This window comes from Colossoma macropomum, unplaced genomic scaffold (assembly GCF_904425465.1).
Source record: "Colossoma macropomum unplaced genomic scaffold, Colossoma_macropomum, whole genome shotgun sequence".
NCBI classification, from domain to species: Eukaryota; Metazoa; Chordata; class Actinopteri; order Characiformes; family Serrasalmidae; genus Colossoma; species Colossoma macropomum.
In genome coordinates, this window is record NW_023494787.1 from 1178830 (window position 1) to 1197333 (window position 18504).

Here is an 18504-nt window from a genome sequence, read left to right on the forward strand (position 1 = left end):
CATAGCTTCTTTAACTGATAAAATAATTAGGGAAATTTGTGATTTCATTGTATTTATAGAATTCTACTAGATTATTTCGGAGATATGGATGTAGTGGCTATAAGTATTTCACTAAATCTAACTTTCATTAAAAAAAATCATAACCATATAAAGCTGGAATGCAAACCAAAGGTCATACTTTTTGAAGTGAAAGTACAGCTTTTATTTTTCACATGAAGAAAAGAAGTGTCAATACCTGAACCTGATTATAAATAAAGAGTAGAGTTTATTAATAATGAGGAATCTTTATTTACTGTTAGGTGTTGATGAATTGGCAAAATATGTTCTGATGCTTCCAGACCTTTCTGCTCAGAAAGCTCTGCTGTCTGTTCAAGGTCTGTCTTCTACACTGTTCTATTGGAGTTTAAAAAAAAATAGACCAATTTGTGATGACACATTCATCATTTCAAGCTAATATACAGGCTGTAATCAAATGTGTTTACTCTTTGGCACAGAAAAACAATATGAGAAATACGCAGCTGTTCTGTGTTTGCAAAACACAAAAGCTCTCACTAAATATACACTGAAAACTTCACATTTTCAATACAGTTTCAAAAAATAAAATGTCTTCTCTAAGTAATTTCCTTAATCTTATTCAAAATTTCCTGCAGTTTCAGTACATAGATAATATGTTTCATTATTTTGTCATACACAGATTTAAATCTGTAAAGATGTGTGTCTTTCTCTACCAAATCATTTTTTTTATCTTATTCCGAATCTCTTGCAGTTTCAGTCCATATATAATAGGATTGATTAGAGGAGGAATAACTGCATTTTCAACTGACATTAACATAGCAAATACATGAGGTACGTTTCCTTCAAATCTGCTGTTAATCACTTCAAAACATGCAGTAACAGAGAAATTGATGAAAATGAAAAGGTGTGGGAAGCAGGTCTGTAGAGCTTTTCTTCTGAACTCTTTTGAGTTCTTTAAACAGACATCAAGTATTCTAACATATGAGTAGATTATGAAGATCACTGTTGGAAATACAGCAATGCTTAAAGCAGACAGCCCATATGAATTTATAACAGTTATATCTCCACAACTTAATTTAGCAATTGAGTAATTATTGCAGTATATTCTGTTTAATTTAAATTTACACAGCTGTCGGTATGTTAGTATTATTGATATGCCAATTTCACAGGAAGGCACAAACCAACAGACAAATAAGATCTTTTTAACAGTGGACATTTTTACAAGAGTTGCATATTGTAATGGTTTACATATGGACACATATCTGTCATAGGCCATAGCTGATAACAGTGTGAACTCTGATGCAGCATATGTATAAAGGCAAAAGGCCTGAAACAGACAGGCTCCATGAGAGATAACTTGTTTTTCAGACAGAAAATCACTTAATAATTTAGGGTATAAGGCAGTTGTTCCAAAGAGAGAATTGCAAAGTAAAGCAGCAATGAAAATGTACATCGGCTCATGGAGACATTTGTTTGTGTAAATGACAAAAATGACAACAACATTACAAAAAATTATCAGTATATAAACTGTGAGGCAAATTATAAAATAAATGTATCTATATTTCTCCAACTCCACATGCCCTTCCAAAGATAAATATGTAACATTAGTAAAATAATCCATGAATTTCCATGAAGTCACCCAAAATGTCTAAACAGGTTATTCAGTGTAACTTGGTTGTGCTCACACCAGTGTTTTTATGTATTCAATCAGGCATCATAAACTCCATGCATAAGAGAAAAGGCACTACTGTATCTGTACAGGTTGTGGTGAGGACAACAGCTTTGTGTGTCTATATTTATATATTCTTTACTGAACATATTCCTTAGCGGTTTACTGACTAATTTACTGATTGGTAAGTGTAGCCTGCCTCTACATAGTTCTTAGTTTTCATCACACTCCACACACACACACACTCCACACCACCTCACATGCAACACACACCACATACTCCACACACACACACACACACACACACACACACACACACACATTCCTCAGACACAACACACATTCCACACATCACACTCTCTAACCCAGACTTTATAGAATATACTAAGGAGTGAAGCATGCATTAAATACATTTGTTTGGTATACACTCCATTATGAGATCATGACTTTTTGTTGGAGCAGCATCCTCCAGAATGTTTTTACTAGTGGCAAATATCAATACATTGATTGACCTCTTGTGTTTGATATTGACAATATCACCATCTGGTGGACGAAGAAAGAAGCACATAGCATCTAGTTCTACTGCACACAGATAACAGCTTCCACTCGTCTGGGACTCTTTCTACAAGATTTTGGAGTGTGTCCATGGGAATTTGAGCCCATTCATCCAGAAGATCATTTGTGAGGTCAGACACTGATGTTGGACAAGAGAGTCTTGCTCCCAATCTCCATTCTAGTTTATCCCAAAGGTGTTTGATGGGGTTGAGGTCAGGGCTCTGTGCAGGCCAGTCAAGTTCTTCTACACCAAACTCACCCAGCCTGACTTTATGGACCTTGCTTTGTGCACTGGGGCTCAGTCATGCTGGAACAGAAAAGGCGGAAGAGGGGCAAGTGAGCCGGGGGTGTGCACTAGGCTAATGGCTAACCCCAGACGATCAGCCGTGTTTACATCAACACTGAATGGTGTAAAAATGCGGCGCTAGTCTCTACTCACTGCTCACCACTGGTGGAGTGCGATTGTCAGAGCCAGGCCATTTTATTTGCCAAGAGAGCCGACTATGCTGTACATAGTAGAGGTGTATATAGCTCCCAGTGCTAATGCAGCATTGAATGAGCTGTACAGCACTATCAGCGATCTCCAAAATACGCACCCAGATGGACTGTTCATTGTTGCTGGAGATTTTAACCATGCTAATCTGAAGTCAGTGCTCCCCAAATTTCACCAGTGTGTGGACTTTGCAACCTGGGGGGCTAATGTGCTGGATCTTGTTTACACAAACATCCCCGGCGCATACAGAGCCGAGCCCCACCCCCACTATGGCTACTCAGACCACATCTCTGTGATGCTCACTTCAGCATACAGAGCGCTCATCAGACGTGCCAAACCAGACCAGAAGCAAGTGAGAACCTGGCTACCAGGACCTATCTCTGCTCTTCAGGACTGTTTTGAGCACATTGATTGGGAGATGTTCAGAGAAGCAGCAACTTCCGGTGACTCCATCAACCTGGAGGAGTATACAGAATCAGTGACTGGCTACATCAGCAAGTGCATTGATGATGTTACTGTCTCCAAACTGGTCACAACTCACCCCAACCAGAAACCATGGATGATTGCAGAGGTGCTCAGCTGATGTGCAGAGAACTCTACACAAAGAGTTAACCCACAAAAAGCTCCAGGATCTGACAGCATATCGGTCAGAGTGCTCAGAGAATGCGCTGAACAGCTGGCTGATGTTCTCATGGACATATTCAACATCTCTCAGAGCACTCAAGTTGTTCCAACGTGCTTCAAGTCCACCATCATCATCCCTGTGCTGAAGAAGTCTCCAGTGTCCTGCCTCAATGACTACCGTCTGGTTGCACTCACTCCAATCATCATGAAGTGCTCTGAGAGGCTTGTCATGAGGCACAGCTCCCTCCTTCACTGGACCCACTGCAATTTGCATATCGCCCCAACCACTCAACAGACAATGCCATCTCCACCACACTCCACCTGGCTCTCACCCACCTGGACAATAGAGATACCTATGTCAGAATGCTGTTCATAGACTTCAGTTCAGCATTCAACACCATCATCCCTCAGCAGTTGATTGGAAAACTGAGCCTGCTGGGCCTGAACACCTCCCTCTGTAACTGGGTCCTGGATTTTCTGACTGAGAGACCTCAGTTAGTCAGGATAGGTAATAACATTTCCAGCACCACCATACTGAGCACCAGTGCCCCTCAGAGCTGTGTGCTTAGTCCGCTGCTGTTTACCCTGCTGACTCATGACTGTACTGCAAAGTACAGCTCAAACCACATCATCAAGTTTGCTGATGACACAACTGTGGTGGGTCTGATCAGCAAGAATGATGAGTCAGTGTACAAGAGGTGGTGCAGTGGCTAACAGACTGGTGCGGAACCAAAACTAAGGAGACCCAACTTAACATCACTGGCTCTGCTGTGGAAATCGTCAGGAGTTCCTCGGTGTCCACATCACATACAACCTCACCTGGTCCCTCAACACCAACTCCATAGCCAAGAGAGCCCAGCAGCGCCTCTACTTCCTGTGGAGACTGAAGAAGGCTCATCTCCCCCCTCCCATCCTCACCATGTTCTACAGAGGGACTGTGGAGAGCATCCTGAGCAGCTGCATCATCGCCTCGTTTGTTAATTGCACCGGCTCTGACCGCAAGACACTACAGCATATAGTGCGGACAGCTGAGAAGATCATTGGGGTTTCTCTCCCCTCCATGATGGACATCTACACCACACGTTGCATCTGGAAAGCCACCAGCACTGTTATCTGACTGCGTAACTCACAGATCACAACATGTTAAATATCTCTGCACCTTATTCCACTACCTCATGTCCAGAAGTGAGTGCTGTGTCGGTGCTGCACTGTCCTGTCTGTATACTGTGTCTAATGTCTGTTTAATTTGTCGTATTTATTGTATTGTTCTTGTACATAGATGGAATGACAATATAAGCCTCTTGACTCTTGACTTGAAAACCTCAAGTCAGCATACTCATCAGGAATGTCAGAAGTGGCCTCAGTATTTGGACTTTCTATCAACAGTAGACTTAACAGACTGGGAAAAATGTAATGCAGTGCTGGTGACAATATTCAGACCATGACAGCAGTTCATGATCAGGCCACGCAATGCGAGGATTGTGTTTATCTACCCCAGATAATCCTAAAATAATAGAGAATTCTGGGGAGTCAAGAACTAAAAAGGAAATAAGTTCAGACTGAAAGGCACTAGTATTAAGTCAGATTAGATTTTTTTTGTGTGATTAATCCAGTTCCTACTGGATCCCCTTTCAAGATGGCCACCCCCAAGGGGTTCTTCAGAGGTTCCACAGGAATCTTCAGTTGTTCAATGATCTGGGCATGGATGAAGTTTCCCACTGCTCTGGAGTCGATCAGGGCTAAAAAAAAAAAAACATCTGACAGCAGTAAACAGTTACTGTCCACTACTCTCCACATTAGGGGAATGTACCTGGCTCCTAACCCTCCTAAAGTCGACTACAATCTCCTTTGGTTTTTTGGGTGTTTAATGCCAGATTGTTATCATCACATCATACAGCCAGGTGCTGCACCTCATCCCTGTAGGCCATGTCATCGTCACCTCTGATCAGACCTATTACTGTAGTCCATCCGTGAACTTGATTATGGATTTAGAGCCATGACAAGGAACACAGTCATGGGTGAACAGAGAGTACAGAAGAGGGCTCAGCACACAGCCTTGTGGCATGCTGGTGTTCAGGGTGATGGAGGAGAAGAAGAGTTTGTTTAACTTAACAGACTGAGGTCTGTCAGTCAGGAAGTCCAGAATCCAATTGCAGAGAGGTGTGCTGATACCAAGCTGGCTAAGCTTTAAGATCAGCTTGGAGGGGATCACCGTGTTAAATGCTGAACTGAAGTCAATGAACAGCATTCTGACATATGTGTTTTGACAGTCCAGGTGGTTCAGTACAGTGTGGAGCACTGTGGAAATGGCATCCTTCGTTGACCTGTTGCAGCTGTAGGCAAACTGGTGTGGGTCCAGTGTAGCAGGCAGACAGGATTTCAAATGAGAAAGAACTAGTCTTATAAGCACTTGGAAATGATGAGGTGAGTGTGACAGGGCAGACGTCATTCAGGGCAGAAGCAGTTGAATGCTTTGGCACTGGCACAATGACAGCAGTCTTGAAGCTAGTTGGGACAACTGTCTGGGCCAGCGACAGATTGAAAATATCAGTGAAGACCCTGGCCAGCTGCTTAGCACAGGCTCTAAGCACAAAGCCGCATACTCCATCAGGGCCAGGTAGGATATGCTATTGTAGAAACATACCACAATCTAAGGACACACCAGAAGAGAATGCTACAACGTTGCATAGATCATGGCTAGACAGTACATTAAGTGAAATGGCTAGGCCTTAACCAGAAAATAGTAAAGAGACAAGCACATAGGAAAGTGCAAGGCATGTGTGAAGAAGTAGCTTATCAGTTTGTGGCTTATGTACAAAGGAGAACAAAAGAGGAGAACACGGCACGGCACACCTCTTCAAATTTGTGGGTTTTGTTCCAGCTACATCAATTGCTAACAGGCACATACAATAAAGCACACAGCCCTGCAGTTACCTTAGACAAACACTGGCAGTAAAATTTGTTGTGCTGAAGAGATCAGTGAATCAGTGACTTTAAAAATATCCTCCTGAAGGTAAGCTGAAGCTGAATACTAGTGGAAGAGAGAATGACACAATAACTGATCTGATTCATGAGGTGGTGTAACTGAGCAGTCGTGGGCTGGAGGCTGAGGTGGTGTACCTGAGCAGTCATGGGCTGGAGGTTAGGGAACCAGCCTTGTGACCGGAAGGCCAGCTCAATCCCCTAAGCAGACAGTACATGACTGAAGTGCCCTTGAGCAAGAGCACCTAAATCCCAAATGTTCCCCTGGCACCGGGATAGGGCTGCCCACCACTCCAGGCAAGTGTGTTCACTGCTCCCTAGTGTGTGTGTGCTCACTAGTGTGTATGTGGTGTTTCACTGCATGGATGGGTCCTGAATTTCCCTGTTGCGGGACTAATAAGGGTCACCTAATCTATTAATCTACTTATCTGAGGTTAAACATAGTAATGTTTCATAAGAAGATGTCATCTAAGCTTAATCTGGCTTTTTGTGTGTGTGCAGACTTTAGAGAGTGAGGTTGTAGGAAATGAGATGGTGGTAACCAAGGTCATGATAAAGTGATTCTTTAAATTGAGTTCACTGAGCAAGATCAAAGGGACCCTGTCCTAGGAAAATTAGATGAACTTTGATTAAGTTTCTAAGAGAACCTGGAGAATGATCAAATTTACTGTAAGTTCCAATAAAAGAAGACTGCATAAGCTGTAAAAATGTCAGCTGTGTTATGTGGTATTTTAAGGAAAATATTACTATTTTAAGAATTAAGAAATCCATAATCATATGTATAAAAGTTGATTAACAAAGTGCATTAATCCTCTCACTAAGGATAGGCCTTGCAATGTGTAAGTTAGGGGATCTTGGCATTGGAAAGTCCCTGAGATTCGGAAGCATCTAGAAGCCAGTGAATATTGCTGAAAAGGGCAAGCTGACCCTCAAAGAGTGAGGTAAGCTGATAAGGAACCAGTCAAAGTCAGTTTTGGAGCCAGTTTAATAAAGCAAGAGTTAATTAACGGCCTTGAGAGGATGGGACGATGTGGTACAGCCAAGCTTGGAAAGTTTTTAAAAAAAACTAATGTCAGGTGCGGTCGGATATAAGGGTTTCCAAATAAAGTGTAGAATTGGAAATAATGGGAATCAAAAAGATATAGGACAATGTAAGAGGGAGGGGGCAATTACTTCATCGCCCCCAAACAGGATATAAAAAAGGATGTTTCTGTGATGTATTTTGCATTTGGTTGTCCGGAAGCCATCTTGCCACCTGAAGCTCAATAAAGAAGAAGGCCTTTTCCTTCCTTCCAAAAGAACTCAACGGTTGAAGTCTTTTATCCAACTTTCTTTTATTTTTGACTGAACTTTATTTTATTTTGCATTTGACAAGAACCAGTGATTAGATTAATTGAAGAACTGAAACATAGTTATAGAACTGATTAGTGTTTAATCATCCATGTGTTGGGGCTTTGAGCGAGCAGGAATCGCACTTAGTCCCGACAGTTAACAGTTTTAATTACCTCAATGAGGAGTTCTACAGCAGAATGAATGAGCTGAGTGGGACTCCATCTCTGTGTAAAGTCAACTTAAAGTAATAGTAGAAGTGTGAATGGGATACTCCAGAGGTACATAGTCAAAGAGGTACATGGACACAGAGTAAGAAAAGTTTGATGATGAAAAAATACAGATTGTAGTAACGCTTCAAAACATGAATATGACCAGATGGAGTTGATAGGTAGGTTTTAAGGTAGTACTTTGGGTCCTCCTACTGGTTACAATCATCCTGCATGATAGGAATTGGCTGGAGACATGTACCTGACCAAGTCCAATAACAAAGATTGCTAACTGACATTCACTACAGTTGAAAAAAAAAAATCATACAAAAAGAAAAATAGCAATAAAACAAATATATATAACAGATTAAAATGCACTTAATAACAAATCTTTATACTTTGACAGCACTAATCAACTGAATGCAGTTCTCTGACTTGTCACTGTATAACATCCTCTGAAACTGCTGTCAAAAACTAAGGGGGATAGATTTACAAATTTGGTCAACAAATTACTTGATATACTATTAATGTAAAAATCCTAAAAAATAATTCATGTAACTCTGTGGAGACCTGGAGTTCACACAAATACCACAACAATAAGAGAGGCAGGCTAGATTTACCAATCAGTAAATTAGTCTGTGAACCACTAAGGAATTTGTACCTGTCCAGTAGAGAATATATAAATATAGACACACAAAGCTGTCGTCCTCACCACAGCCTGTACAGATACAGTACCTTTACTTTGCTCAGTATCTTCACTCTTATGCATGGAATTTATGATGCCTGACTGAATACATAAAAACACTGGTGTGAGCACAACCAGATTACACTGAATAACCTTAGTTAGACATTTTTGGGCAACTTCATGAACATTAATGGATTATTCTACTAATGTTACATATTTATTTTTGGAAGGGCATGTGGAGTTGGAGAAATATAGATATGTTTACTTTGTAATTACTCTCACAGTTTACATTCTGATAATTTGTTGTAATGTTGTTGTCCTTTCTATTATTTACACAAACAAATGTCTCCATGAGCCGATGTACATTTTCATTGCTGCTTTACTCTGCAATGGTCTCTTTGGAACAGCTGCCTTATATCCTAAATTACTGAGTGATTTTCTTTCTGAAAAACAAATTATCTCTCATGGAGCCTGTCTGTTTCAGGCCTTTTGGCTTTACACATGTGCTGCATCAGAGTTCACACTGTTATCAGCTATGGCCTATGACAGATATGTGTCCATATGTAAACCATTACAATATGCAACTCTTGTAAAAATGTCCACTGTGAAAAAGATCTTATTTTTCTGTTGGTTTGTGCCTTCCTGTGAAATTGGCATATCAATAATATTAACATACCGACAGCTGTGCGAATTTAAATTAAAAAGAATATACTGCAATAATTACTCAATTGCTAAATTAAGTTGTGGAGACATAACTGCTATGAGTACATATGGACTGATTCTTCTAAGCATTGTTGTATTTCCAACAGTGATCTTCATAATCTACTCATATGTTAAAATAATTGATGTGTGTTTAAAGAGTTCAAAAGATTTCAGAAGAAAAGCTCTACAGACCTGCTTCCCACACCTTCTCATTTTCATCAGTTTTGCTGTTACTGTGTGTTTTGAAGTTATTAACAGCAGACTAGAAGGAAATATGCCTCATATATTTGCTATGATAATGTCAGCTGAAAACTTTGTCGTCCCTCCTCTAATCAATCCTGTCATATATGGACTGAAACTGCAAGAGATTTGGAATAGGATTAAGAAAATGATTTGGAAGAGAAATATGCATGTCTTTGCAGATTGAAATTTGAGTGTGATTATTATTTATGGACTGAAACTGCAGGAACTTTGAATAAGATTAAGAAAATCATTTAGAAATAGAAGACATTTCATTTTTTTCAAACTGTATTGAAACCGTAAATTGTTTTCAATGTATATATTATGAAACCTTTTCTGTTTTTCAAAAACACAAAACTTCTTATTTCTCAGCAGTTATTTTTTCTGTGCCAAACAGTGAACATATTTGATTGAAGCCTGTATATTAGTTTGAAATTTCTTTTTAATAAAACATTGGATGAAAAATACTGTGCTAAATGTGTAATCACAGATTGGTCTATTCCTTAAACTCCAGTAGAACAGTTTAAAAGACATACCACAAACAGACAGCAGAAGTTTCTGAACAAAAACCCTGGAAGTATCAGAACATGTTTTGACCGTTCATCAGTACTTAACAGTACTTAAGAATTACTCATTATTAGCAAAAACTACTCTGTGAAGTCTTATTTTGTGAAGGTCCGTGGGTTATGGAGGTCTTTTTTGGTTTGGTGTAATTATAATCGGACTCTGGTACTGGCCTTTTTTATTTATCTGAAATTTAAGGTGTATTTGCACTTGGACAATTATGAACTTTGGTTTGCTTTCTACTCCACATTTATGTGGTTTTGATTCTTTGAATAAAAGTTAGGTTGAATGAAATTCTCAAATATGCCACAATCCTTAGCCCTGGAATAATCCTGTAGAATTATGTTACATAAAAACTTTAATAACACATATTAGCCTAATTAGTTTAGCGTGATTTAAAAGGTAATACTATAGTGACTCTAACATCATTGCAATGTAACAGTATTGCTTCAAATTAACTCTTTAATGATGTGGCAACAAATGTGTATTTCTGCCATTTGATCTTGTCTGATCCAACATGTCAGAAAATTCATACATTTTCATTTTGTTTTATTTAGAGTAGCACAAACATAACTGGATAAAATTTAATTTCAAACTTCAATGGCTTTTTATTTTTAGTCTAGTGAAACCAATTAAATAAAAAGCCCTTAGAGAACAAGAGAGAGTACAATGAAGAACTATTAAATTATATGATAGTGGACGGTGCAATCCTCTAGAATATTTGACCTAATTATTTTATGACTTAATGCACCTATAATCATTAAAATAATAGTGTAATGAACACTGAACATTATTGCTAAGGATTTAACTCTAATCATAAGGCAAAAAGTAGTACTGTATTTCTTCTGTTTGATCTTCTCTGTGATTTCTCAATGCTATTTTTACATTTATTTTGATTTTTAAAAACATAATAAAATTGAAAATTTATACATTATTATTTTGTCAAAAATGCTATTTGAGCAAGTGAATGTATAGCGAACTGGAAAAAATATATTTCACATTTCAGTGGCCTTTTAATTTTAATCTAATGAAACAATTTAATAATAACCCTTATTGGGTTCAAAATTGACAAATATCTAGTCATGTGAAAAAATAAGTACACTGTATTAAAAGTGTAGTCTTCAAAATATTTGCACATATAGGTAAATGTTTGCCATTTAAACAATTTTGCTAGAGAAATTGGATGTAATTTAACATGTGACACATATAGTCAGATACCTGATCTTGTTTGCTCTTTGTTATTGGGGTGTATTGTATCATCAAAGAAAGAAAGGGAAAGTTAATGTCAAAGCCCAGACCTAAAAAGAAAGAAAAAAACTCAAGCTTTGCACAGTTGGAAGAAGGAATGGCCAAAACATTTCTCCCAGTAGATGCCAGAAATTAGTAGACAGTTATAAGAAAAGCCTACAGAAAGTCTGCCAAAGAGGGCAGTACCCGTCACTGAAGCCAGGTGTGTATTTGATTTTTAAACAAGAATAGTTTAGTTAATTGTCAAACTTGTCAATGTAAAGTTTAGTAAGTTAGTTACCCAACCAGCATGTCGTAACTGAGGTTAAAGCTTTAAAAAAGAGCTTATTTACATTTCATGCATCATGGACTGAATGGATATTTATCTGAGGGAGAAGATGTCTGTCAACTGCATTGATTGAAAGTGGTTCCAGGAATGGGGGAACTGGTATATTATCATTTTAAACTATGGTGCTGATCAATAGAGCTACCAATAGCTCCATAATCAGTTATACCTATAACAATTGTAGAGTTATCACTCCAATTTAAAAGGATTTTCATTTAAAAAGAATATTTAAATTTTAAATTTTCAATTACTGCCTTGCAGGCTGGTATTCCCCTTGTTTGGTCTGCTCTTGCAACCTGCATTCAAATGAATATGCCACCGATATATGACATAGTCAAATGAGCCACTCTCAATCCCTGCTGCCTTTCTTTGATGAATTCCTGTGTAGAGGGTGTACTAAGAAACATAAATGCAAGGATCACAGGAAAAGCAGTCATGAAACATATTTCAGAGAAAAAAGCTGAAAGGCCTATGAGGCAAAGCTTTGTAAGGCATCTAGATCTAGGCTGAAAGGAATGCATTGTCAACAGCCAGGCAAAAGGCAAAGTCAAAGCCAAAACTAGAGTCTAAAGCTGCACAGATAGGATGTACTTATGCAAAAATGTAGCACAAGCTAAGCATACACAAATAAAGTATGCTAAGAAACAGCAAAGATCTTGGCTAAAAGCCATGAAGTAAAATGGCTTGGAAATAACCAGAAAATGGCAAATAGACAAGAACATGGGAGGGTACAAGATGTGTTTGAGAAAGTGGCTTATATGATATCTTATACAAAGTATGAGAACAAGCTGCAGGTGTTGAAAGGGAGACAGAGCTTTGGGGATGTGCTGCTGGGGCCGGATTAATGACAGGTCACATCTTCTAATTTGTGAATTTAGTTTAACCGGTCACACTTATTTCTAACAGGTGCATACAATTAAGCATACAGTCCTACAGTCTCACTGGCAGCAGAATCAGTCATGCTAAGGGGCTCAGTGACTTAATAATATCATGGTAACTGTTGCAGACAGAGAGGCAAGAGAAGAGCTGGAGATTAGTAAAAAAAAAATGACAAAAGAAATTATCCAATTCATAAGCTGGTGGTGTGACTGAGAATAAATGTAGTAGAGTTATTTGAGAGGCTCTGTGGTGTGTGGTGACTTTAGAGAGTGAGGGCACAGGAAGTGAGGTAGTTGTGACCAAGGTCACAGTGGAGTCATTCTGGATATTTGGAAAAAGTATACTAAGAATGGATTTAAGTTCTTTGATGATGTTGCTGAGCAGGCCTTAAAGATGATCGAAGACTCTATAAATGAAGGTCTGCTACATAACTGTGATCATTTCAGCTTTGTTGACAGTTTTGCAGACCTCAATGAGGATTTCTACAGCAGAATATATGAGCAGATGGGGATTCCGCCTCTGCTTGAATTCGAAGTGGTGCTTGATTTGGTAGAGGTAGCATGACAAGGATTCCCCAGAAGCACATGACAGAATACGTCAAATGGACAAAGAGTTAGAAAAGTTTGATTAACTTGAGGGAGTCCCACAGGAAGACTGCTTTCTTGATGGACTCCTGCAGGTAGAATCCCTAATCGGTGGATTTTAGCAGGTACACTTCCTCCATGATGTACTCTCTCAAGTAGACTCCCTCCATGATGGACTCCTGCAGGCAGACTCCCTTCTTGTCAGCCATCAAATCACTTGTGAACTATGTGAACATGGTTTGGTTTGCCCCAAAGTACTCCCTGGATGGTGGTTTCTAGTCCCCAGCACAGTGGGGCAACAATTCAAGTCTTAGGATGACAGGCTGTAGAGGTTGATCAATGGGTGGCACATTCCAGTGTCTGGAGAGTGCAGTGGGCTTGAGATTTTGTTGACCCCAGCCAATAAAACAATACAAAATCAAATCAGCTTTAAAAACAATGCCCACCTGGCTTGGTATGGATTAAGACACTTGGTCTGTTGAATATAGGCCAAGTTCTTGTGATCTGTCTAGACCAGGAATAAATGTTTCACACCCTGCAGCCAGTGTCTCCACTCCAGGGATGAGGTGGTGGAAGAAAGCTCAGGGATGGAGTTTGTGGTCAGGTCCAGAGCACTGGGACAGGACCACCCCTACAGCAATATTAGAAGTGTCAACCTCCACTATAACTTTTGGGGTCCACTGGAACCACCCCTTACACTTCTTCATGAGGGCTGTCAACATGGCAGCCACTATGCTGAAATTCCGAATAAACCAGCGAAATAAATGAGCAAAGCCCAGAAACCTTTGAGTTGAGCAGAAAGTAATGGGGCTTGGCCACTCCACAATGGGCTTGATCTTAGCTGGGTCTATACTCAATCTTCCTTTTGACACCACAAACCCCATAAAGGTAACCAATTGAGCATGAAAGAGGAATTTACATAAAGGTGGATCTCAAAGACCGCCGTCTTTTTTCTACACACAAAGAAAAACCCAGCCCCAGCTGGTGAGGTGTTAAGGGTTAGTCAGTGTCAATGCATCCCTGATGTACTCCTCCATAGCTGTTCAGAGAGGAGACTTACAGTCATAGAATCTGTGCAGAGGCAAGACTTGGGCTTGGTGTTTACTTCAAAAAGATCATACTAGTCAGTCAGGAGTTGAGATAAGTTGGGGCTGACAGGTGGAGCTACAATGCGTTTAGAATAAGACCCCCGACCTGCCACAGACTGAGTCAGCCAATCCAAGCACAGTGTGTCACTGTAGCCAGGGAAATCCGAAGATCAACTTCACCTCAGGGTCTGGGTGAGCAAGAATCAAATCTGCTCTGTGTGCTGACCCAGACATAAAGTGATAGGCCCGGTCTGCTGACTGACCTGCCCTGACCTGAGAGGGTACCTGTCAATGGCAGAGACAGGCACAGGGACCTCCAGGTTGACAGGTGACAAGGTTAGAGTCTTGGCCAAGGCAGCATTCACAAAGCTCGCAGTAAAGGCATCTCTTGGCAGGAAAGGTGGGTATGTCCCCACTGCATGGGCTGCTCAGCTGGCTCAGGAAGAACAAGGGGTGGTGGGGGACCCATGGTACTTGGGGATGGGACCCAGTACTGGGGGGCACTCCCGTCTCCCGTTCCTAAACTGTACATGTAGCTGGTTATCCAGCTTCAAGGCCTGCTCAATAAGCTCTTAGAGTGAAGAGGAAACATCTTGGGTGTGTCTCAAAACCTAGTGAGCTCTCTACATAGACAGCATTTTACGTCACAATATGCGCGCTCCCGACAAGAAGGCTGTCCCCATTCTTAGATATCTCAAATATGCTGCGTACTAAGGTATCTCATTTTGGCCGAATATCGAGAGAGCATCGGATGTTTCCTCAGCCGCTGAGGCAATCCAGCACGGCGCAACTTTTGTTTGAAGATGGCAGGCAGAAGCGCTTTGCCGAGCAGCGACGTCATCTTCAAATGTAAGTTATTCTGATTTTCTGGGTTGTTTATCTGTTTTCTAGTCATAAAGGTGCACAAATAGCCTATACTTTCCATGTTGGCTAAATGTGATTCTGACGGCTGAGGTAAGTAAACGCTGGTATCGTGCGGTGGGCGGGAACAAGCGGCGACATCACTGCTGTCTAACTAGAGTGTCTCATTTATCTGTCTTATAAGGATAGATGACGGTTGGAATGCTGCCTACTTAGACAGCTGCCTATGTAGACAGCGGCTACTTAGAGAGCTCACTAGGTTTTGAGACACACCCCTTGTGTGGCTAGATTATCTTTCACATTACCACTGAGGCCCTGCTGGAAGGGAGCCACATTCCAACCTCTCTCTGTGGTCAGAATGCAGAACTCAGTGTTTTTTTTTATATGTTCAGGAGATAAAGTAAATGGATCGTATGGAGCAGACACAGCACGGTTTCTCTGACGTGAGTGAGGAGCGAGCAACCTGGAGTGATCACAGAACTCTTTGAGAGAGGAGTGGAAATGTCTGCCACTTGAGTCCACTCACATACTCTGGTTCTCACAGTATATTGTGATAACCGCTGGCCATCATAGTGTATTGTGAATTCGGAAACATGATGGCAAAGCTGAATAATGAAGAATGAGAAAAAATATTGATTTCAATTAATAAATTACATTCATTGGGGTGGGCTAAGTAACTAAGTAAAACTGGCATAGCAATGATATTTTAATTGTTAGCACCTGATTTAAATGTGACACATTTTAAGTAGTGATACATAGGGTGCATTTTCTTTTCACTTATAAAATTGATTAAATGAGGAAATGAAGAAGCTTGTGCAAATATGTTTAGAAAGTCTAAACTTGTCTTTTGTTATTTTCAAATGGGTCCTCTAAGGGTTCATTATTCATTTGTTTCATGAGACTAAAATTAAAAGGCTGCTGAAGAGTGAAGTGTATTTCTATCCACTTTGTTTGCATAAATTACATTATGTGACACAAAATAAAAATGTATGGATTTTCAGTGACACTATTTTGAGTGTGCCTTTTGAATGATGTAAATACTCAACATACTCTCAGTAACATCAACAACATATCAATGATGTAGCAGCAGTGAATACATTCATTAGATTATCACAAGATTTTAATTAACTGTGCAAATAAAATGTGTTTATAATCTGCTATATTCAGTTGTTTCTCACTTTATTTGGTGTCCAAATTCATATTTGTAGATCTTAACCTGAGAGGTCACTGAATATGTAACAGGTGTAATACAGACCACCTCAACATCCTCAACAAGCTGTTATAGACACACTTTTGACATCACTCTGTACCTGGAGTTTAACCGGATTAGGTTTTGGTTAAGATAAGGGTTAGGATTAGGGCCAGGATGAGGGTTAGGTTGGGTTAAGGCTAAGGTTAGGGTAAGGATTAGGGCTAGGGTTATGTTTTAGGTAAGGTTTTAATTAATGAAAGTAACATAAGTCTACTTTGTGTAACATATTAACAGTACATCTACTTAATATAAGTAATGTATTAACAGTACATCTTCACAATATTCATTTCAATGTCTTCAGATGCTTCACTACTACTACTTCCCTGATATGTTTTTGATGTGTTACGAATTTAACAATAATTTACAAAGGACCACTCAAAATAAAGTGATTAAAATGTTCTGCTTTGTTAAATTATTTTAGATGTCAAAATAAATAAACAACATTGAGATGTCACATTGTTAGTGGAGAAGATTAAATGGCAGAAATAAATGACTACTTTTTCCTCAGTACCAAAGAGTTAAAGCTGAAGCAATACTTCAGTGTGTAACATTCACTGCATTATTACCTTAATAATCACAACTTCATTAAGTGATAAGACAGAATCATTTACCTTTTTTATTTTACATAATTTACATTACTGCAGTGATACGCAGGTAGCAACATCATGTTTGAGAGTTTTATCCAAGCTTTCATTTAAAGAATCACAACAATATAAAAAAAGTGACCTAAAGGCCATATTGTTTGAACTGCAAACATAAAAAATAGAAAAAATAACTCCAAAAAAATATCCACAAACATTCATAGAATTCATTCATAAGACACTATACTAATATAAAGGCAACAAACAAAGGTGTTCACTGTTTGGCACAAAAAATTGACTAATGAGAAAAATGGCAGTAAAACTGTCATAATATACACAGTAAAAAAGCAATCTAAAAAAATATCTTCTTATTCCAAATTATTTTCTTTATTCTATTTGATATCTCCTGCAGTTTAAGTCCATATATAATAGGATTCATTATGGGAGGAACAACTAAAATTTCAACTGACATTATCATGGCAAATATATGAGGAACATTTCCTTCTAATCTGCTGTTAATCACTTCAAAACATACCGTAACAGCGACACTGATGAAAATGACAAGGTGTGGGAAGCAGGTCTGTAGAGCTTTTCTTCTGAAATCTTTTGAATTCTTTAAACAGACATCAAGTATTCTAATATATGAGTAGATTATGAAGATCACTGGTGGTAATACAACAATGCTTAGGAGACACAGCCCATATGTATTCATAACAGTTATGTCTCCACAACTTAATTTAGCAATTGCATAATTATTACAGTATATTCTGTTTAATTTAAATTTACACAGCTGTCGATATGTTAATATTATGGATATGCCCATTTCACATGAAGGCACAAACCAACAGAAAAATAAGAGCTTTTTGATGGTGGACATTTTTACAAGTGTTGCATATTGTAATGGTTTACATATGGACACATATCTGTCATAGGCCATAGCTGATAACAGTGTGAACTCTGAAGCTCCATATGTATAAATGCAAAAGGCCTGAAACATACAGGCTTCACGAGAGATAACTGGTGTTTCAGAGAGTAAATCACTCAGTAATTTAGGGTATAAGGCAGCTGTTCCAAAAAGAGCATTGCAAAGTAAAGCAGCAATGAATATGTACATCGGCTCATGGAGACATTTGTTTGTGTAAATGACATAAATGACAACAGCATTACAGCAAATTATCAGAATGTAAACTGTGAAAGTAATTAGAAAGTAAAAATATCTGTATTTCTCCAACTCCACATGCCCTTCCAAAGATAAATATGTATAATTAGTAGAATAATCCATGGATGAAGTGGTCCACAAGTCTCTAAAACAGATTAGTCAGTGTAATCTGGTTGTGCCCAGTGTTTTTATGTATTTCATCAGGCATCATTACCTCCATTCATAAGAGTGAAAATACTAAGTACAGTGAAGGCACTGTATCTGTACAGGCTGTGGTGAGGACAACAGCTTTGTGTGTCAATATTTATATATTCTCTACTGGAAAGATACATATTCCTTAGTGGGCCACTGACTAATTAACACATTGGTCTAGCCTGCTTCTGTTACAGTTGGAGTTGCTGCATGACCGACATGTCTTCAAATAATGACAAACCCCATTTCCAGAGAAATTAGGACATTT

The 18504-nt window shown here is 39.1% G+C and overlaps 3 protein-coding genes across 3 annotated transcripts; 1 reads left to right on the forward strand and 2 right to left on the reverse strand.

Moving 5' to 3' along the window:
• Positions 1-724: 724 nt before the first annotated feature.
• LOC118804985 (olfactory receptor 52E8-like) lies at positions 725-1636 on the reverse strand. The gene has a single exon (XM_036565578.1). The coding sequence runs from the start codon at positions 1634-1636 to the stop codon at positions 725-727; it is 912 nt and encodes a 303-aa protein (XP_036421471.1).
• A 7115-nt stretch (positions 1637-8751) lies between these two features.
• On the forward strand, positions 8752-9690 carry LOC118804986 (olfactory receptor 6N2-like). Its single transcript, XM_036565579.1, has one exon. The coding sequence runs from the start codon at positions 8752-8754 to the stop codon at positions 9688-9690; it is 939 nt and encodes a 312-aa protein (XP_036421472.1).
• Positions 9691-17237: 7547 nt separating this feature from the next.
• On the reverse strand, positions 17238-18173 carry LOC118804987 (olfactory receptor 6N2-like). Its single transcript, XM_036565580.1, has one exon. The coding sequence runs from the start codon at positions 18165-18167 to the stop codon at positions 17238-17240; it is 930 nt and encodes a 309-aa protein (XP_036421473.1). The 5' UTR covers positions 18168-18173.
• Positions 18174-18504: the final 331 nt, after the last annotated feature.

Excerpts from the sequence above, each read along its gene's own strand:
- LOC118804985 (XM_036565578.1), bottom strand. The coding sequence starts at position 1,636 with ATGGATTATTTTACTAATGTTACATATTTATCTTTGGAAGGGCATGTG.
- LOC118804987 (XM_036565580.1), bottom strand. The coding sequence starts at position 18,167 with ATGGATTATTCTACTAATTATACATATTTATCTTTGGAAGGGCATGTG.
- LOC118804986 (XM_036565579.1), top strand. The coding sequence starts at position 8,752 with ATGGATTATTCTACTAATGTTACATATTTATTTTTGGAAGGGCATGTG.